General features: G+C 42.8%; 1 protein-coding gene across 1 annotated transcript in view; it reads left to right on the top strand.

The window, feature by feature from the left end:
• Positions 1–263: 263 nt before the first annotated feature.
• The window catches only part of POLR1A (RNA polymerase I subunit A), a 62,430-nt gene continuing 40,604 nt past the window's right edge, over positions 264–22,089 (top strand). Inside the window, exons 1-13 of the mRNA XM_063131940.1 lie at positions 264–349; positions 2,772–2,976; positions 4,081–4,230; positions 4,299–4,406; positions 6,600–6,685; positions 7,335–7,444; positions 11,232–11,318; positions 13,361–13,463; positions 13,586–13,748; positions 16,434–16,607; positions 18,015–18,137; positions 19,046–19,273; positions 20,231–20,485. Of these exons, the coding sequence (XP_062988010.1) occupies positions 276–349; positions 2,772–2,976; positions 4,081–4,230; positions 4,299–4,406; positions 6,600–6,685; positions 7,335–7,444; positions 11,232–11,318; positions 13,361–13,463; positions 13,586–13,748; positions 16,434–16,607; positions 18,015–18,137; positions 19,046–19,273; positions 20,231–20,485 (1,866 nt within the window). The 5' untranslated portion in view covers positions 264–275. The remainder of the gene's footprint in view (positions 350–2,771; positions 2,977–4,080; positions 4,231–4,298; positions 4,407–6,599; positions 6,686–7,334; positions 7,445–11,231; positions 11,319–13,360; positions 13,464–13,585; positions 13,749–16,433; positions 16,608–18,014; positions 18,138–19,045; positions 19,274–20,230; positions 20,486–22,089) is intronic.

A 22,089-nucleotide genomic window follows, 5' to 3' on the forward strand; every position in this document is an offset into this window, starting at 1 on the left:
CCCGGCGGACTCCTCCGCTTATTCCCGCCGCCGCCGCCGCCCTCTCGCCCTTTACCTGACGCCCCCTTCCGCGAACCAGCCGGGGACCCCCAAGCGCAGCAGGCCCAGCTGCCGCCGCCACCACCACTGAGCCGCCATTTCGTGGTGGCGGCGCGTGCCAGAAGGAGAGGAGGCCGGAAGCGGAACTCGCCGCCCAGACAGATAGACACGCGGTGTGCTCGCACGTGTGGCGTGGGCTCCCCGTGCCGGCGTCTTCCAGTGCCGCTGTCTGCGCCATGGCGGCGAAGGAGGCGCCGTGGCGGCGGCTGACGGGCTTGTCGTTCGGGATGTACGCGGCCGCGGAGATACGGTAAAGCGGGAGCGGCGATAGCGATAGGAAGGCGAGCCGAGGAAGGAGGCCGGCTCGTGAGGCGCCCTAATGGCCGGCTAAACGCCCCGCTGGCCTTCCGTGGCGCTGAGCGAGACTTGGGGCTCGTCTACACCGAGCAGGATATTCCACTACGAAAGCGGAATATAAAAGCAGGAGCCACACCAAGCAGGATATGGCAGTATGAAAGCGGTCTGTGGTCTGTGTCAATGGCCCCCAACAGTTGTCAGTGCACTTCAATACCGCTATAAAGCAGTCCTGTGGCTCCTGCCTTTTATATACCACTTTCATAGTGGAATATCCTGCTTGGTGTAGATGAGGCCCTATGTTCTGAAATAGATGCATGTCTACGACTGCGCAGTTATTGCCGCAGTGGCGCTTCGCCCTCTTCAGCTGCGCTCCGCAAGGGAGGGAGGGAGGGAAGCGCAGCGCATCTTGCAGGCCTGTCTGGACGCGTCCACGTTCAGAGCAAGCGACCTGGCTGTGGCAGCCTCTGCCAGAAAGTGACCACCGGCTGCTGCGGGAGGGGGGCAATCAGATTCACCACAGCAAGGGCTCAAGTTAAAGGAAGCCAGATTCCAGCTGGACATCAGGAAAAACTTCCTGACTGTTAGAGCAGTACGACAATGGAATCAGTTGCCTGGTGAGGTTGTGGGCTCTCCCACACTAGAGGCCTTCAAGAGGCAGCTGGACAACCATCTGTCAGGGATGCTTTAGGGTGGATTCCTGCATTGAGCAGGGGGTTGGACTCGATGGCCTTGTAGGCCCCTTCCAACTCTGCCATTCTATGATTCTATGATTTTTGTTTGCCGTTAAAAAATTGAAATACTGTTTTGATTATGTGCATAAACTGTGAACGAAGCCCACCACCGGCTCCTCCTCCTGGTCTGAGTCTGGCACCCAGAAACAACAGTCACACCACATAAATATTAAGAAATGCTTTATTAATTACACTCAAAACTCTGGTGGAATTCCCACCCCCCTGCTGAACAAGCAGCTACACTTTCCCCAAGACATCCAGCCCCACACTAACTTTCCACGGACTCCACCTCTGCGGGCTCCTAGCCCCACAGACAAACACAAATCTTCCCTCTCGGCCTGAGACGATCCAAGCTGCCGCAAAGAAACAGCTCATTAGTGCAGCCAGGATCTTTTATCAGCTTGGCTGCACGTACAGCAGACATCATCCCCAGGTGCAGAGCTGACCGGTTTGGAGACAGACAGTGTCCAAGGTCTTTGGCAGAGTGATCATAAATCTGCCTAGAGACTATTTGCAAGACCTTAACCCCCTCAAGCCCATCACATAAACAATCTCCAGTTTTCTCTCCCTCTATCCCTTACCATGACACACCCACCTACATAAATATACTTACATGCATGCTTTAAAATTAAAAGAAGGCACTGTTTAAAAACTTTTCGGATATAAAGTCACACACGATAGGGGAGATCAGTTGGTGGTTGTTTTTTTGCTGGGCACGGTGAGGTTTCCCGAAATGAATCGGAGGTGGAGAATGAATGGATGAACCTTTTCTGTAGTCAAAATCATCATTCTTCCCGCTTCCCCACCTGCAAGTGGGGAGGGCGAGAGAGAGACATGGACACTCCTGTGGTTAGAAAGTTAGTTTTTTGGCGGGGTGGTGGTGAAATTTTGTAAACCACACAGAGAGCTTCAGCTATGGGGCGGTATATAAATTTATTTATTTATTACATTTTTATACCGCCCAATAGCTGAAGCTCTCTGGGCGGTTCACAAAAGTTAAAACCATAATAAAACAACCAACATGTTAAAAGCACAATTACAAAATACAGTATAAAAAGCACAACCAGGATAAAACCATGCAACAAAATTGATATAAGATTAAAATACAGAGTTAGAACAGTAAAATTTAAATTTAAGTTAAAATTAAGTGTTTAAATACTGAGAGAATAAAAAGGTCTTCAGCTGGCGACGAAAGCAGTACAGTGTAGGCGCCAGGCGGAATTACTAAATTTAAATGCAATAAATAAATACATTTTAATCACAAAACCAGTCACAGATCTGGCAATGTGTATAGTTTGAGCCTTAGGACTGTTAAATAGCACTTGTAAGATTGCTGTAATTACCATTATTATCCAACATCAAATGTATTATCTGTTTTTCTCCAAATAATTAATAGAAATCCCAGGTATTTGGTGTTTGACAGCCACTTTAAAGGGATTTGTGATTTCAGCAGAAAACTTAATATAGGAAAAGTTTAGTGCAGACAAACTCAACCCTTTGCAAAATCAACAAATATGAGCTTCCCCTCCTTTTCTCCTAACTGTTTATAAAATGTAGTTTTTACTTTATGGGGTTCAAGGATGTGCAATCTAAGAATGGCCTTTTCTTTGTTGAAACATACCTAACTTTGCTTTTTACATTTAGGAAGCTGAGTGTAAAATCTATAACCAACCCTCTTTTTCTGGATAATGCTGGCACTCCATCACCAAATGGGTTGTATGATTTGTCTTTGGGACCACTTGACAACAAAGAAGTGTGTAGTACATGTGTGCAGGACTTCAACAACTGCCCAGGTCACCTGGGTCATATTGAACTGCCCCTCACTGTCTATAATCCTCTGTTTTTTGATGTAAGTATGATAATGGCACTGATATTCTATTATTCTTGAATGTTCTAACCCTATAGCATGGATGGCTGAGCTGCTAAATATTGACTGTACCATTGTGTTAAGAAGAAATATAGGAAGATGCATATTTATACTGGGCGCATTCAGTCAACATAATAGCCAACCCTGCCCTTATAGTCCACTACACAGATGACTGTTTGCATGTCACACTTGGGAGTAGGCTATAAGGGCAGGGTTGGCTATTGCTCTCCCAGCCCGCCTCTGCCTTCTCCACCAAATGGCAGTGCTGGTTCCCCCTTACCTTATCAGGGCACCACTATTCCATAGATAGGGGCGGAAGGTGGGAGAGAGACGGTCCCCTGCCTCTTCCTTGCTGCAGCTGCGGAGTAAGATGTGACACGACCACCACCAAAGCAAGCTGTGGACGGGTCTCCTCGCCTGTCGGGAGGAGACCCGTCTGCAGCTTTGGCGGCAGGGCCGCAGAGATCCATCTGCTAGGAAAGGACGCAGCGGCGCTGAGTGATACCATCACCTGTCAGGAGATGAGATTGCTCCATGCTGCCGCGTCCTTCCCCATTTGTTGTGCATCTGAGGGCAGAGAGAAAAGCTGACAGCTCTCTCCGCCCTGACCTCATAACAAATGGGGTAGGGGCATTGCAGGGGGATACCATCCCAGACAGGGATGGTATGATTGGCAGCTTCCCAAGCACTTCCTGGGGCGGGATTATTTCCCCTAGCTATAGAGCCTCGCTGGGCAAGAGTGGGAGAGGTTTGTGCCACTCTTGCCTCGTGACTCTGTAGGCAGGGGAAATAATCAACAGAGCCCACCACATGACACAATAATCAACGGTTGTGCAGATAGTCAACTGTGCACACCGTTGATTATTTGCATTGGTTATTTTAAAGAACTGTGGCGTGGTTTCCCCCCAGCAGATGACACAGTAGTCAAGAGTAGACTATTTAATCAACCATTGTGTCGTCTGAACCCAGTCACTAAGTGATAATATTAATTTACCTTTCAGGATTGTTGAAAGATTGCAACAAAAGTATGTCAAACATATTCTGAACGTTTGAAACCATATAACAAGTGTCTTTTATCTTCTTCAGAAATTATTCCTTTTGATGAGAGGTTCTTGTCTGAGCTGTTGCCATCTGACGTGTCCACGAGCTGCAATTCATTTACTGCTTAACCAGCTGAAGCTCCTGGAAGTTGGGTTGCTTCAAGCAGTCCATGAACTTGAGGCCATCTTAAGTAGGGTAAGTTTTGTTCCTCTCAGCGTGTTCTGAGCACATTCTGTGAGTTTCTAATATTTTCATTCTTTCAGTTTTTAGAAGAAAATGCAGGCACATCTGGTGTAGACGTTGAGGAAGTATTAAGTTTGCGCACAGAAGAAATGCTTCAAAATAACCGACTAAGAGACCAAGGTGCACATGTAAGTAAAAAAAAAACCACCAGTACTATAGACTACACTATTTTGAATGAGCAACTTGTTCACATTTCCATGTTTGAGACAAGACTGCAGTTCTTTATGAAAGTATCTGTTATTCTGGGCTTACCATATTTATTTATTTATTTATTTATTACATTTCTATACCGCCCAATAGCCGGAGCTCTCTGGGCGGTTCACAAAAATTAAAACCTTTCAAAGTATAAAAGAACAGTATAAAACCATAATATAAAATACAATATAAAAGCTCAACCAGATTAAAAACAGCAGCAATGCAAAATTACAAATTTAAAACAGCAAGTTAAAATTTATTTATAGACTGTTAAAATGCTGGGAGAATAAAAAGGTCTTCAACTAAAAGAATGTTGTTGCCAAGCAAACCTCCTTAGGGAGCTCATTCCACAGCCAGGGTGCCACAGCAGAGAAGGCTCTCCTCCTGGTAGCCACCTGCCTCACTTCCTTTGGCAGGGGCTCATGGAGAAGGACCCCTGAGGATGACCTTAAGGTCCGGGCAGGTACATACGGGAGGAGGTGTTCCTTCAGATGGCCTAGCCCCAAGCTGTTTAGGGCTTTAAATGGTAATACCAGCACTTTGAATCAGGCCCAGACCTGGACTGGCAGCCAATGAAGCTGGAAAAGGACTGGTGTGATGTGGTCTCATCGGCCAGTCCCTGTTAGTAACCTTGCTTCCCTGTTTTGTACCAGTTGAAGTTTCCGGACCATTTTCAAAGGCAGCCCCACGTATAATGCATTGCAGTAATCCAAACGAGAGTTTATCAGAGCATGGATAACTGTAGCTAGGCTATCTCCGTCCAGATAAGGGCGCAGTTGGTATATCAACCTAAGTTGATAAAAGGTGCTCTTTGCCACTGCGTTCACCTGTGCCTCAAGTGACAGTTCTGGATCGAAGAGCACCCCCAAACTACGGACCCAATCCTTTAGGGAGAGTGCAACCCCGTCCAGGACAGGGCAAACATCACCTCGCCGGACAGATGAACCACCCGCTAACAGTATCTCCGTCTTGTCTGGATTGAGTCTCAGTTTATTAGCCCTCATAACCTGTGCCCAGGCAGTGGTTCAGAACAGCCACTGCCTCACCTGGGTGAGGAATGTCCATAGAGCAGACATTCTTCTGTATTAGTTCTGTAAGAATTTGAATGGTAAGTTGTACTCAAACTGTGGTTTTCAACCTTTTGAAAAGCTCCCACACATCAAAGATAGAAAGCATTTGTTATTCTCTGATTGCTTTTATAACCACAGTAATGTGATATAATGACCAATTAGAAATTGTGAGAACCAATATTGTTACTTGTCAACAAAATTTGCTTTTAGCAGAATTCTCTCTTCCTCCTGTTAGCTCTGTAGTAAACATTCTGATTTTCCAAACCATTCTTCTTTGAATGTCTTTCAAACATCAGGATCACTAAATATTTAAGCAAAAAATATTTAGTGTGACAGGCAGGCAGAAACTGGGGCTAAGTCACCACTTCCTGATGGACATGATAAAGCTGATGAAAATCATCCAGGGATTTATGTCAGTGATGGAAAAGGCACCTTGTGAGCACTGATGGAGCAGCACGTAAAAGAGAATTGAGCAAGTACTATGTAGCTAGTCTTAGTCCACTCAAGCAATACATAAAGTCGGGCTGTGAATACGCAATATATTTTCATCCATGTGAGTAGTCCTGGCTGTACCTCTGCATGATGTCTAATGGCCAAAAATAATACGTGAACCTGGTTATCACAGACATATTTATTTTATTTATTACATGTAGTACATATGGTCAGCAACCATCCCTTATGGCGGCAAGAAAGGGTGCTGCTGTAATGGCCTAAATGGCTGCATCCTGTATCCATAATGGGCCTATTTGTACATTACATTTCCCCAGGTGTGGATGAATGTGTGAATTGGAGCTGATTCATGTGTACGTTATTAGAGTCCTTCATGTCATTGTAACTCAGTTTTGCAATGCGTCCCACCAAGTAGTCAGGATTTAATTTGTGACTAGTCACCATCCAGTTGTAACAAAATGCGAAAATAAGTTTATATTCTAAAAACATTGCAGGTTAATACTTTAAATTAATATCTGCTTTCAATGTTAATGTTCACAATTGATTTAAATTTGTATTAATTCATCTATAACTTTTTGAACTTTATTTTTCATTCTCCTGTTTTAGGTTAAAAATGTCTGCGAGTGTAGAAGTAAACTTATTTCCCAATTTTGGAAATCGCACATGAGTTCAAAGAGATGTCCAAATTGCAAGTGAGTATAATCAAGTATAACTTTTAAAGTGTTGTTTTCTTCCCCACCCTCTCACCCCTGCATTAAAAACTTCTAAAGGTATTATTATTATTATTATTATTATTATTATTATTATTATTTATTTCTTACCCGCCACTCCCTTTGGATCGAGGTGGGGAACAACATTAGAACAGGAATCAATACATCTTAAAAATTATTGATTTTACATTGATCTGGATAGGCCTGCCGGAAAAGGCTAGTCTTTAAAGCTGCCTTAAAATCACACAGAGAGTTAATTTTATGAATCTCCTCCGGCAGGCCATTCCACAATCTGGGGGCGACAGAAGAAAAGGTCCTCTGGGAAACTGATGTCAGCCTACTTTTAGCTGACTGAAGTAAGTTCTCCCCAGAGGACCTGAGTGTGCGGGGCGGACTGTATGGGAGAAGGCGATCCCTCAGGTAACCTGGACCCAAACCATTTAGGGCTTTAAAGGTAATGACCAACATTTTGTACTTCGCCCAGAAACTAATTGGCAGCCAGTGGAGTGATTTTAATGTTGGGGTAATATGCTTACCCCTAGATGTACTGGTGACCAACCTGGCTATACATTATACATTCTGGATTGATTGTGGTGTTGTCTTTTCTCTCCCTCACCCCTCTGTCTTTAAGAGCGGGAAGATCACTTGTCCGAAAAGAGCACAATAGCAAACTCACTGTGACTTATCCCACTGTGGTGGTCCAAAAGTCAGGCAAACAGGTGATCGTGGAGGAAACTGCAAGTATGTACACTCTTTTGAAACGTTATAAAAATTATAACTTCACATTGATGAACAGTTCGTTATACTAAAACATACCATGTAGTACTTAAAATTTTCAAATCATTTTTGTGTGTCTGAAGGAGAAGTCAGCTGACCTGACTAGCAGTGGAAATGTTCTTAAAAATAATGTTTTCTTAGTGTGTATCTCCATACATGATTGAATCCAGTCTTAAAGTCATGCTTGGAATAGACCCATTTAATACAACAGGACGTAGTCATGACTACCTTAAGTCTCATTCATTTGCATGAATCTGCTCTGAGTGTGACTAATTCTGGATACAACCTACGGTCACATGTATTATCTTAGAATTTGCTATACTGAATGATAACAAATTTCATTGTGTGCTGAATTAAGGCACAGAAAGATTGGGACAGATACCCAAAGGAAAGGAGGTCCAAAATGAAGCAGTACCTGTGCAGAACCTTTTAATTGTGCATTCTGTGTCATAGTAGTAAAAGGGACATCTTTCCATCTAGTCCCAGGAGACATTCAATAATGAGCTATCGCACAAAAGAATAAACAAAATAGGCACTTCATTTGCTATATCCCACCCATGTGTACAGAATAAGGATGGCATGATTTCAGTTAAAGCCATGTGTATTTATTTATTTATTGCATTTCTATACCGCCCAATAGCCGAAGCTCTCTGGGCAGTTTACAAAATTAAGACAATTCAAAACAAAACAACAGTATAAAACCATAACATAAAATACAATATAAATGTATGTGCACACATACTTCCACATTTATTTTGTTGCAGAGATTGCAGCTCTATCTTAATGTCCCTGCAGAGAGATATGTCTACTATACTAGCCATTGAAGACAGGAAGAGTTTAATATCTACCTCATTCCATTTTTGGAAGGAAATGGCCATAGATTTGGCCATAAAAATGCCCTTGTTTTTAAACGGTCCTAGATTTATTACTTAACACTCCATGGCAAATACACTCTGTGGACTATTTGCCATAAGATTTCTGTATTTGTTTAGATTGGTCAGATATTAAGTACAGGAGTGCCCGTTATATCCAAATATTTCTACTTAATATGGAAATTCTATGCACTACATTAGGGATGCAGAATCTCAAGCCCGGGGGCCGAGTTCAGCCCTACTGGGGTCCCAGTCTACCCCAGATACCCCTCCCCCTTTCCCAGCCCCCCCCCCCCCCCCCGGTTTTCCTGACCACTGATTGGAGGTTTCCTGACTTTTTTCATATTTCCCCCCATTTTAAGAGGTTCAAATGTCTCTCCTAAGACTTAGTTACTTAAATTGGTAATTTTGGCCTGTTTTCAAACTTTGCATAATGTATTTTAATGTTTTTAATCTTTGTAAACTGCCCAGAGATCTTCAGCTATGGGGCAGTATAGAAACGCAAATAATAAACAAACAAACAAACAGCTCCCCACTACCACAGTATTTTATTCATGGAAGAACTCTAGCCAGACTCCAGAGGGGGACATGTTTTTTAATTACAGCTATAAAAGAAGCTTTATGGTTAGCAGTGGGAGGACTGAAATAATATAGAGAAAGGAAGAGAAGAAGTGTTGTAAAAGAATCCACAGGATAAACCCGTTTGCATAGTACACACAAGCAATATACACGAAAACAACATATATCTAAAAACAACTTTAAACCATAACCATAGGACAGATCCAGGACTGCTTAGAAACTTATCGTAATCTGCCAAATGCCTGAGAAAAGAGAAGTCTTAAACTGGCACCAAAAAGATAACCACGTTGGCACCAGGCAAGCCTCTCTGGGTAGATCATTCCACAGTTGGAGGGCCACCACTGAGAAGGCTCTCCCTCGTTGCCGCCTACTGACCCTTCCTCGGAGGAGACACACAGAGGAGGACATTAGATGCTGAGTATAGAGTATGGATAAGTTCATGTTGGGAGAGGCGTTCCATCAGGTATTGTGGTCCCAAGCTGTGTAAGGCTTTATAGGTTAAAAGCAGCACCTTGAATCGGGCTCAGAAGCATAGAGGCAAACACTGCAAGCGTTTTTGATGTCATTGTTGTCAATGAGTATGAGGCATACCTTATTCACCATCACCAGATAATGAGACCTTTAATCCAGTGGTTCCCAATTGGTGGTCCATGGACCCCCAGGGGCTCTGCATAACCCACCCAGGGGGTCCGTGGCACCATTCACATATTCACCATTCATTTCTGGAGTCCACTGATGACGAATTCCTACCAGAAGTAAAATATAACATCACTGAGCACCTGTGTGATTTAGCGACTAGCTTCAGAGATTACTTCCCTGCACCTAATCCTGAAAACTCATGGAGAAGGAATCCTTTTGAATGTGGTGATATACAGCTAACAACTCTATCTGCAGAAGAGCAAGATGCACTTTTTGACGTGACTTGTGATGGTTCATTGAAATCATTTTTCAAAGAATATAGACTGGACTGAAGGTTTTTCCTGATTATAAGAAGTTAGGTGAAAAAGCTTTGAAACATTTAGTTCCCTTTTGTTCCACATATCTTTGTGAATAAACATTTTCGACATTTTGTTATATGAAGAACAAGCATAGAAATCGGCTCAATGTTGATCCAGATTTGAGATTAAAAATAGGAAATATTGAACCAGTTGTTGGAAAGGATTGTTCTGGACAAAAAGAGGCATGATTTCTCCCATCACATTTAGGTTTAGTAGCTGCTAGAAAAGTCATAATTTGTTCAGTTGTAAACTAGACATTAGTAAAATTAAATTCTGCTTTATATTCCTAACTAAATCATTGTCATTTTTGCGTGGTAATATCACAAATATCATAAATGTTATGGTCTGTTTTTAGTATACCTAAAATCCTTTGCTTATTACGGGCTACCCCTTATTTTCTCCAAAAAAATTGCTTCGCACAGGTAACTACTGTAGAGATAACAATTTTTTCAAAAGTAGGGGGTCCATGGCTTGGCATTTGAAAAACAAGGAGTCTGCCGTACTTAGCTAATTGGGAACCACTGCTTTAATCTTTTCCTCTTGGTGTATACAATAAGGCCGGGCAAGGTTTTTTATCCCTGAGGGTGATGTGGGATGCTGAGTGATTGTCTGAGGGTTGCATGCGTGTGCACCGACACACACACATTCACTCACTACACTCAGCACATACCCACACATGCTCTTCCCTTTCCTGCTGCTGAGATCACACCTTCTCTCCCCTGCTAATCAACTGCGAGAGAGGCATGTGATTTAAATCATGCTTCTGATGTGATTTAAATTGCAGCCCAGGAGCACTATTGTGTGGGGGAAAGGATGCATGGGGAATATTCTCATGTGCTCTTTTCTCCAGCAGAATCTTGTTCCCAAAAGCCTGTCAAACAGCACTTCCCCAGCAAGAATTTGAAGACGGCAGCAGTATACCAGGGGGAGGGATTTGGGCGTGCTTGTGCAGCAGGCCACACAGGCATCTGAGGGCCATGGGATCCTTTGTGTATACTAAGGATGCAGCCTGGCGCGTTTTTATCACTTTAGAAATCAATTGAGAGTATCGTTCATGTTGCAAATCTGTAATAGGCAGATCATGCAAATGCTTCCTTTAAGATGCTTGGAGATGTCCCTGTGTTGGTTGCCTGTCAAAGACCCACGTTCCTATATGTAGATGTATAGCTTTGCTCTGAGATTAGCTTTGCCTGGCTGCTGGTGGTTTTGAACAAGTGCAGTTTTGTTTTATTTCCATTGATGGAATTTTCAAGGTAATGGCATAGTTTGAAGTTCTTCTGTCATAAACTTTTAACTTCTTAGCCTTAGATGAAACACAGCTGGGAAAACGGGGCTACATGACGCCTACTACTGCTAAACAACACATTGAAGCTTTATGGAAAAATGAAGGTAAGTGAGTAAAATTGGGTTGCTACATTTTAATAGCTGTTGGCCCCTTCCGATAGAACGTCCAACTTGCACTAGTGATCCAACACCTTGGGAGTGTATGTTGTATGTGGTCAAATATGTGGATTTGGTATATAATATTTTCTGTTATAGGTTTGTTTGATTTTCTTCTTCTTTTGAACACTCCTTGCTTTTGGAGCTTAGGCATCTAGATGGACTACAAATTCTAGATACAGATTCTATTCATTTCAATAAAGTTTGAGTCAGATAACCTCCTACTGGATTTTACCCAATGGGTCAGATTTGTTTGTCTCCCAGTTTGCCACTCTCCAGTGCCCTAAGTCTACCACCCAAGGCAGCCTCTTCACCTAGTCTTATTTTATGGTTGCCCCTGTTGCCCATATGGTATTAGTAGGAGTGGCATCAAAAGATATATAATGTCAGTTCTAAATATGAGTTCTATTGATGTGTGCTTCAGCTCACAGGCTTAAATCACAGTGGGCTAACAAATGGATATGTTAGAAAATGTGTCCTGTATTTAGCAGTATTTGGATGTAATTTGCATTAACATTTGGTTCTTCAGGGGGAAACTACGCGAGCTGTCGTTATTTTATTGCTCTAAAGGTTGTCCAGTTCTCCAGGTTGGTGTGTGGAAGACATCCCTACAGTGGGTTAACTCTCATTGTTGCCCAGGAAAAGCAGGGACCATGTGATGGTTTTGTGTAAACTGCCTGACCTAGACTCTTCCCTGCCAGTTTGTCTCTACTTTTCGCCTGTGATCGAGCTTTCCCCCTATCTACTATAACTTTCTGCAATTTGTTCCCCTTCAACTGTTGTATTTATATTACTTATGTCTTTATCTCCAGCTAATTTCTTCTCCCATATATATACAGTACTGTGCAAAAGTCTGAGAAATGCAAATTGAAGCCATTTATCTGAACAGGACGTATCTATTTGTTAGAAAAAAACATTATGCAACATTAAAGGAAATACACAAAAAAATTAACACAATGAAAAATAGCAAAAACCTCTTGTGTTTTTAAAACAAGTCAGTATTTTGTGTGGCCTCCCTTAGAATGCAAAACTGAAGCAATTGGCTTTGGTAGACTGTTCTGTAATTTTTCCAAGTAGTCCTGTGGTAAATTCTTCCAAGCTTTTTGCAGGATTTGCCGTAGTTTTTCTTTTGACTTTGGCTGCTTTTTGAAATTTTCCCTGTCCAAGTGATCCCACACAGCTTCAATTATGTGGAAGTCGGAGCCCTGAGGTGGCCAATCTAATACTGTGAGTGTTCCATCTCCAGACTTCCGTTCTAAGTAGGTCTTAATCATGTTTGCTGAGTGTTTGAGGTTGTTATCGTGTTGATCAGTCATTTCCCTGAGGGTACAGTATGCTGAATCAATGTGATGTTTCTCAGTATTCATAATTCCATCAATACTTGATCAGGGCCAGATTTACACTTTGTGTTAATCATTACGATCTCATCATGGTAAAGCTGTATCCGTCTTGCGCATTTATGTCTCGTAGGACACACAATGACACTTGTTGGATAATGTGGTATAAAAAGTGGTATATGGAATGTGTAATGGGTCCCAGCAGTTATCAGTGCACTTCAATACCGCTATAAAGCAGTACTGTAGATCTCCTTCAGATCCCCTACACTGTCAGCTGAAAGCTGCCACCATGTTTCACAGAAGGATGCAACTGTGTACTTCACACCAACTCTTCTTCTGGCATATTGGTGTCTTTGTGTTTTCCTTTTCTGTGTGGTCTCTATGATTTTTCATTTATACTGGGGAATGTTTTCTGTGATCTTTATTGCTGAGCTATAGCCACAGATAGAACTAGCAGGGAGGAGTCTTGCACTGGCAGACTATCCAAAACTCTGTCACATGACCCCTGCTTCTCCTGGACAATAGAGGGAAATAACCCATTGTAAGGATGCCTTCTGCACACCAACCTAGAAGGAACCTTCTTGGTAAGTACCAGTGTTCTGTTATGCTGTAGGTGCAACAACAATTCTAAAGGTTTTTTTTCGTTCTGTTTAGGATTTTTCCTTTGCAAGCTTTTTTCTGGCATGACGGTCACTGGTGATTCAAGTTTCAATCCTGATATGTTCTTCCTTGATAAACTTGTTGTTCCACCTTCTAGGTAATGAAAACTTTTTTGACTTCATTTCACAATGTTGTCTTGAAAGATTTACAGTTGTGACTTTATCAGCTAGAGTAAGAGGGCATTGTTTTTCTCAGCATAACCAATGTACTCTGGTATAGGTATCGCCCTGTGAATTGTGTTGGAGACCAGATGTTTGCGAATGGTCAGACAGTGAATTTGCAAGCTGTTATGAAGGATGCCCTCCTGACTCGGAAACTTCTGGCTTTTATGGCTCAAGAAAAATGTCAGTCAATGCAAATTGAAGAGGGAGACCTCAAGATGGTAAGGTCAGGACCTGTTCAGTTCTCCTAGTATCAGGAGGAAAAGCGTCTGGTTAAAATTCAGTGAGATTCTTTGACTACTGTCCTCAAGTTGATGTTCCTGATTCTGCATGAGGAATGCTAGATAGTCACAGAGGTGGTCATGTTTGATATCCTTCCTAGTAGGTAGATCTGCACCTTTTGTAGCAAGCAACAGGTCTTGGAATTCTGACCACTTCTTCTTAGCTGTGAAACGACACTGGGGGTGGGGACTGATTTGCAGAGAAGAAATGGTGTGTGTGTACTTAAGTCATTCTCATCAGCTGGTGTTCATTAGGGGAAAGTGGGCATGGTGGTTGCAGGGGAAAAGCAGCACATGGGGTAGGATTAAGAACACACACATGCTCTTGATTTAGGGCCTTCTCACTGCTTTGCAGCAGATGAATCTCCAACCCTCTTGGGGGAATATGTAGACCAGCCTTCCCCAGTCTTCCAGCATTCCTGACCATTGGCCATGCTGCCTAGGGTTGATGTGAGTTGAAGTCCAAAAAATCTGGAAGGAACCACATTGGGGAAGGCTGTCATGGTATAAGACAGCTTCCCATATTTCTAACAGATAAGACCACTGTCTACGCTGACTGGCCTCAGATGATTACCTTAGAGTCTGGGTGGTAAATATGTGGAGAGACGCTGATTTAAGTAATTGGGCCCCAAGGCTAAAACAGCATTCTGAATTGGGCCCAGAAACAAACTGGTAGCAGTGCAGATGGCAGAGTACTGATATAGTATGATTATATGAGCCAGTCCCAGTTAACAATCTAATTGCTTTATTTTGGACTAACTGAAATTTCTGGAGCATTTTCAAAGGCAGCCCCATGTAATCCAATTATCTGTTTGTACACTTCTATAAACATTGTAAATAATAATAATAATAATAATAATTTAAAAAAAAACGTTGCTGTAATCCAAACAGGAGGTTACCAGAGTATGAATAATTCATAGAATCAGTTGGAAGGGGCCTACAAGGCCATCGAGTCCACCCCCCTGCTCAATGCAGGAATGCACATTAAAGCATCCCTGTCCAGCTGCCTCTTGAAGGCCTCTAGCGTGGGAGAGTCCACAACCTCCCTAGGTCACTGATTCCATTGTCGTACTGCTCTAACAGTCAGGAAGTTTTTCCTGATGTCCAGCTGGAATCTGGCTTCCTTTCACTTGAGCCCATTATTCCTTGTGCTGCACTGTGGGAGGGTCAAGAAGAGATCCTGGCCCTCCTCTGTGTGACAACCTTTCAAGTATTTGAAGAGTGCTATCATGTCTCCCCTCAATCTTTTCTTCTCCAGGCTAAACATGCCCAGCTGTTTCAAGCTATATCTGACTAGGCAGTCTTGTAATTGCATTGATAAAAGGCACTCTAAGCCACTGAAGTCACCTGTGCCTGTAGAGTGACGATGATGGATCCAAGGGAGCCTCCTAACTACAGTCTGGTCTTTTAGTGGGACTGCAGCCCCCTCTGCAACGGAAAGAGCCATGCTATTGCTGCTGCTTCTAAAGCCAGAAGGCAAAGCTGGAGGAAGCAGCGTGAAGATTTGTTCCAATCTAACCCCATTCCATATGAATAGCAGCCGGCCAGTCACTCTGCTGTGCACTCTGCAGCCATTTCCTCACTCTTTCTGTGTCAAAGATGGGTAATGCACAGTTGTGAGGCTTTCAGATGGTAGGAGGCTTCCATGCAGTGACGCTACTTCGTACTTTCAGTCCTGAAAGGAAAAGAGCAGCTACAGAGTGTTCAGTAGATCAAGGGTGGGCACCAGGTAGATCTCCAGATGTTTTGGACTTCAACTCCTAGAAGCCCTGGTCAGCATGGCTAATGTCAGAAATGCTGGGAGTTGGAAGTCCAAAACATTTGAATATCTTTCTACACATCCCTGCAATAGAACACATGGATGGCTGCTAGCCCCTGGTATCCCCCCACCCCCCTCCATCAATGGAGGAGAGAAAAGTCAGATTACTGAGTGCCCTTCTCTGTTTTCCAGCTCTGCAACATGGCAGGGCATTTATTTATTTATTTATTCATTGCATTTTTATACTGCCCAATAGCCAAAGCTCTCTGGGAGGTTCACAAAAATTAAAACCATGAAGAACATAAAAACAACCAAGAAATTTAAAACACAAATACAAAATGCAATATAAAAAGCACTTGGGCATGAAGGTCCCCACCGTGTTCAAAGTATATACATTTTGCACCTGGCTCTGGTTGGTGGATTTTGGACTTTTGTAAACAAAACAAAGTAGATCTGAAAAGCCTGAAATTGACCCACCCTTGCCACAGACAGTAGGATTCCGTGGGGTGATGTGATGTGAAACTGAATGTATTACGAAGAGATCCAAAACAAGCCTGACTTTATTACAACAAACTCCCCACAAGCTATCCTTTCCTGACAACACTGTCCAGTGGGCAGCCTCCAAAACGTAGTCTTGGTTAAAACGAGGCTGGACTCTGAAGGCAAGGCTCTGGCCTGTTCCTTTCCTCCCCTTTCAGGAAAGTTAGCACACCTTTCAGGATTGAGGCCATGGACTCTTTAAGTGACCTTGTCCCCACATTCTTGCTTTTTCTTAACTCTTTGTCTTCACAAGGTGTTTCTGAATATGGACAGTGAAACAATCACCCGATCTTTCTTCTGCTGAACTTTTGTTCTATGTTCCGCAGATGGCAGAGAACCCTTTGGAACCCCTGGATCGTTCCGTCCTGGTGACGATCCCAGGGCAGACTACTGCAGACAAGCTTTACAACATCTGGATTCGTTTGCAGAGCCATGTAAATATTTTGTTTGACAGTGACATGGATAAGTTAATATCTGAAAAATACCCTGGTGTGCGTCAGGTGAGAACTTCAAAAGTATTCAGTGATTTGTTGAATATTCTAAAGAAATAAGAATTTGTTTGCTTTTTTGTATATTTGTAACTTCTGTTCAGCAAAATGGCTTCCAGGGCAATTCACAATGCAATATAAATCATACAATTAGTGCAATAAAATCAATACAACACAGAAAAACAAATCAAGCATAATAAAATCTGTAATAAAGCAGAAATAAAATAGGCTAATAGATGGATCTTTGAAAGCCTGGGAGAACAAAAAAGTTCTTCTGGAATCAAAAAGTTAGCGAGAAGGCACTTACCAAATGGAAGGGAATTTGAGAAGTGGGATGCCAGCACTGAAAAGGCCATCTTTCTAACTTCCGTCCATCTCCTCTCAAGTGGCAGGGGCACCCAAAGGAGAGCCTCCACCAGTGAGCTTAGGTGGACGTGGTGGTAATGTGGACCTGGCATTCCTTCAGATATACAGATCCCAAGCTACATAGGTTTTTAAAGCTCAGCACTTTTGAATTATTCTCCAACCAAGCAATGGGGTAGTATGATCCCAATGTCCAATCTCCGTTAGTGGCCTAACTACAGTTTCCAGGCCGTCTTCAAAGATAGCCCCACATGTACAGTAGTTAATTTTGGATGTTACTAGAGTATGTTTTACTGTGTCCAGGCTATCTCTGTCCAGGAGAAGCTACAGTTGGCACCCCAGCCTTAGCTGACAAAAGGCAGTCAGTGACACACAGTCTAGTGGGACTTCGATGGTTCTCCTATGGAATTCCCTGCCTTTGAAAGTCAGGCAGGCGCCAATGTTGTATTGCTTCTGGCGCCTCCTGAAAACGTTGTTGTTTCAGGAAGCTTTCCTTGAGTGACCAGCTATGGTTTTCCCTAGAACTCAGGTTTTATCAGAACTCTGTTACTTCTAAAAGTAGTAATTTTTTAATATGGCGTTTTCTTTTATCCTATCTGTTGTTCACTGCTCTGAAATCTTTGGATGTGGGGTGGTATACAGATATTGTAAATAAATGAATAATGACAAAGCTGGATTTTGGAGCATCTCCAGATTGCGAACCAGATCTTTTTGGGGAAGTTTGATTCCGTCTAGAACAAGTGAACTACCGTCTCCCTGAAATCACCTACCCACAGGACTTCCATATTGTCATGATTGAGTTTGTTTATTGGCCTCATCCAGCCTCTCACTGGTTCAGAACTTCTGCCATCTCACTTAATCTAGATGAAGATGAGATGTAGAGTTGATGGTCTTAATGAGACCTCACCCCAAAACCCCAGACAACTTCCCCCAGCAGTTTTATGTAGAAGCTGAAGAGCATGGATCTTGTTGCTAAAAACCCATATTTTGGAATAGTAAAATTGATGTGAATCTTTTTATGTCTGTCACTTTTTTGGGAAACCTTTATGATGAAAGATTCTGGAGAAAAAGGGTGGCCTGTTTCGTAAGCATATGATGGGAAAGCGAGTGGATTACGCTGCTCGGTCAGTCATTTGTCCTGATATGTACATTCAGACCAATGAAATCGGCATTCCTATGGTAAGAGAAAAGCCTGTTTATTATAGGAAGTGGTTTTAGCAGTGGAAATTTCAGGGTTGGTGTTTTTATAGTCTCGCATAGTTCAGTAGATTTTGTTTTTTGCAAACAAAGTCATTATCAATTAGTGCATTAACATGCTGCAGAATGTCAGCAGGTAGGTAATGAATATGTGATTCGGTAGATCTGAACTTAACCTTGCAGAAAATGTTTGACACGTCTCCTTTCCCAAAGATGCTTAAGAAAGCTAAGCAACCAAGGAATAGGCTACACTCCTCGCCCAATTTTGTGATGTGTAATGTGGGGTGACCCAATTCTAGTACAGATGCTTGGTTATTTTAACATTCTCTGTAGGTGAGAAAAGAAGCAGATTTGGGAAGTGATTATAAAAAGTCCATCAAAGGTCATTTTGGTTGGGTTTGTGAACAAAGACTTTTAAAATCAATAGCTAGTACTCTTGAGTGCCTCTTCTCAGAATAACCCTAACTATTCCTTACCTCAAAGACTTAGAATGAACAATATTTTCTAATACATTTCTTCTAAGACATCTTGTAGTGGTGATTAGGCACATGTTATTAGGGACATCTAATTATTTATTAGCATAAAATATTTGTATTATATTAATTACTATTTGTGTCTCAATATGCATTGCACTTCCCAGAGTAAAATCAACAAAATAAAAATGCTGACAACCTAAATATAAAGAAAAGGGCATATAAAAGAAGAAGACAAAAGAAAGTAGAAAATGGAGGGTCAATACACCCATATTGATGAATATGGGTGTATGCAGTTACAGAGTAGGGGGAATGGAGGTGGTCCCTTAGTGATATAGGAAAAGGGCAAATTTAATCTCACCTTCAGTGATGGAAGTATGCACAGTACCTTTATCATTTCCTTTTTCTTCCTTGCAGGTGTTTGCTACCAAATTGACCTATCCTCAACCTGTAACTCCCTGGAATGTCCAAGAATTGAGGCAAGCTGTTATAAATGGTCCCAATCAGCACCCTGGTGCTTCCATGGTTATCAATGAAGATGGTTCTCGTACAATATTGAACATAGCCAACCAGACCCAGAGGGAAGCCATAGCCAACCAACTCCTAACTCCTTCCACAGGGGCACCAAAACCCGGAATAAAAATCGTAAGAATTGTCCAAACCTAGGCTAGCTTTGTTATCTGGCACACAGATAGTAGACAATGTGAAGCAATCCTGAGTATAGGCTATGTTCTGTTAGATGTTTGCTCCAGTCAGTTACTCTGCCATGCTTTCAAACTACTTGTTTTGGAGATAGTAGCAACATATCTTTTACAATGACAAAGATCATTGTAGTGAAGGCATCCTGCTGTTGTATTTTAACATTTCTGGCCTATTTTATTTTATTTATTACATTTCTGCCTTGCCTTTCAGGGCTCATTGTCCTTGCAATGCAGCTTACAATGAAGGATTGTTAAACAGCGTTGCAAGTCCTCTTTCTCCCCTTCCCCTCTCTCACCTGGCTCCATGCTTGTTTACATGCTCAGCCCAGCAATAGTTTGCCCTAGTGTCCGATGCCCCATCAGTTTTGGTCACCAGCACCCACTCTCAAGTGGGAATAAGGGGAAGGGCTCAGGCTGCATCTTAATAGAATCATAGAATAGCAGAGTTGGAAGGGGCCTACAAGGCCATCGAGTCCAACCCCCTGCTCAATGCAGGAATCCACCCTGAAGCATCCCTGACAGGTGGTTGTCCAGCTGCCTCTTGAAGGCCTCTAGTGTGGGAGAGCCCACCACCTCCCTAGGTCACTGGTTCCATTGTCATACTGCTCTAACAGTCAGGAAGTTTTTCATGATGTCCAGCTGGAATCTTTAGGAGGGAAGGAAGACCTCATGGCTCTTACTGTGCCATTGAGTAAGGATCACTGTAGCTACTTCTGCATCACTTCTGTTTGTATATTATGTTTGTTTTCTGCCCCCCCCCCCCGCCCATGCTCTCTCTCTCTCTCTCTCTCTCTCACACACACACACACACATACACACACACTTTTCAGTTTTCTCCCAGTAGTAATTCTTAACTCTTGGAAAGGGAATCTTTATATGGCTGAACCTGAATCTCTTCTAGGTGTGCCGCCATATTAAAAACGGAGATGTCCTTCTGCTGAATCGGCAGCCTACCCTTCACAGACCCTCCATCCAAGCTCATCGAGCACGGATTCTGCCTGGGGAAAAGGTTCTGAGGCTTCACTATGCCAACTGCAAAGCCTACAATGCTGACTTTGATGGTGATGAAATGAACGCTCACTTCCCTCAGAATGAGCTGGGCCGAGCCGAAGCTTATGTATTAGCCTGTACTGATGAACAGTATCTCGTTCCTAAGGTGAATCACTCAGCCAGAGAGTAGACCGTGTTTGCTTTTGCATGCTTTGCCAATGTTTTTCACACTTTGTTTTTAGCCATTTTGTGACTTTGAATTTGTAGTGGGGCTTGTAGAGATATATATTTTAGAGATATATATTTTAGTTATCTTGGTATCGGCTTCTTTTCTTGATGAATAAGACTTTGCTGTGTGTAAGTAAGAAAGGATTCCGTGCTGCATCTATGGTAAGAACATAAGAAGAGCCTTGCTGAATCAGCAAGAGTTCATCTAAGCCAGTATTCTCTTCACACAGTAGCTGACTAGCTGCCCAGGGGAAATCCACCAGCAGGACACAAACGCAACAGCAACTTCCTGCCCATGTTCCCCAGCAGTTGGGGTACTTAGGCATACTGCCTCTGATACTGAGGACTGAACACACAGACCCTGTTCAGACGACACACTAAGCCAGTGGTTCTCAACCTGGGGCGCTCCAGATGTGTTGGACTGCATCTCCCAGAATGCCCCAGCCAGCTGGCTGGGGCATTCTGGGAGTTGTAGTCCAACACATCTGGAGCGCCCCAGGTTGAGAAAGGCTGCACTAAGCCATGGTGGTTAAGCATTTTTAGCTAAACATTGGGCCTGCTCAGAAGACACCTTAAGCCCTGCTGGTTAAGCCTTTTGGTTAAGCAGCAGGGTTTAAGGTGTCTTGTGCGATGCAGTTTGCTAAACCCTGCTCACTTAGTAACCACAGTTGGATCATCTGCAACAGGGTTAGCAGCTGTAAACGTGGCTTAAAGTGTTGTGTGCGACAGCATGGCTTGTGGTTAGTTATTAGGAGGAGGGCTTTCTCTGTTGTGGCACCCAGCTGTGGAACGAGCTCCCCAGAGAGGTCCGCCTGGCGCCTACACTGTATTCTTTTCGTCACCAGCTGAAGACCTTTTTATTTTCTCAGTATTTTAATACCCAATTTAACTTAAATTTTGCTGTTTTAATTCTGTATTTTTATCCTATATCAATTTCTACTGTCTGGTTTTATCCTGGTTGTGCTTTTTATATTGTATTTTGTATTTGGGTTTTTAGATTATTGGTTGTTTTATCATGTTCCTCATGGTTTTAATTTTTGTGAACCTCCCAGAGAGCTTCGGCTATTGGGCGGTATAAAAATGTAATAAATAAATAACCCCAGAGAACCACAGTTTTGCTAACCAAAGAACCTGAAGTGTCATCTTAACAGGCCCATTATGGCTTAGTATGTTGTGTGAACCATTCCTAACGGTGGTGGCTACATAACCATGGTTTAAACAGACTCACTAACCATTTGCTGCAAAAGGGTTAGCGACCTAACCATGGCTTAGTATGTCACCTGAACAGGCCCATAGCATTCTCTTTCTCCCTTCAAGCCTTGCACCTAGTCAATGGCTCTTTAGTATAAAATGCCTTGTCACCTGCATATCATTGCTCTGTTGAGCACAGGGCTGCATTGTGGAGGCTTCACCATATGTCTGTACGACTGGTCCTAGATACCTGAGATAGTCCCATGCAGCAGGAAAGAGAAGTAGTGACAAGAGCAAGGGGTTAGGAATGGTGCACGTGGAGCAAGAAGGAAGAGCTTTCAAGTTATTTTG

The sequence above is a fragment of the Elgaria multicarinata genome, chromosome 1 (genome assembly GCF_023053635.1).
Source record: "Elgaria multicarinata webbii isolate HBS135686 ecotype San Diego chromosome 1, rElgMul1.1.pri, whole genome shotgun sequence".
NCBI classification, from domain to species: domain Eukaryota; kingdom Metazoa; phylum Chordata; class Lepidosauria; order Squamata; family Anguidae; genus Elgaria; species Elgaria multicarinata.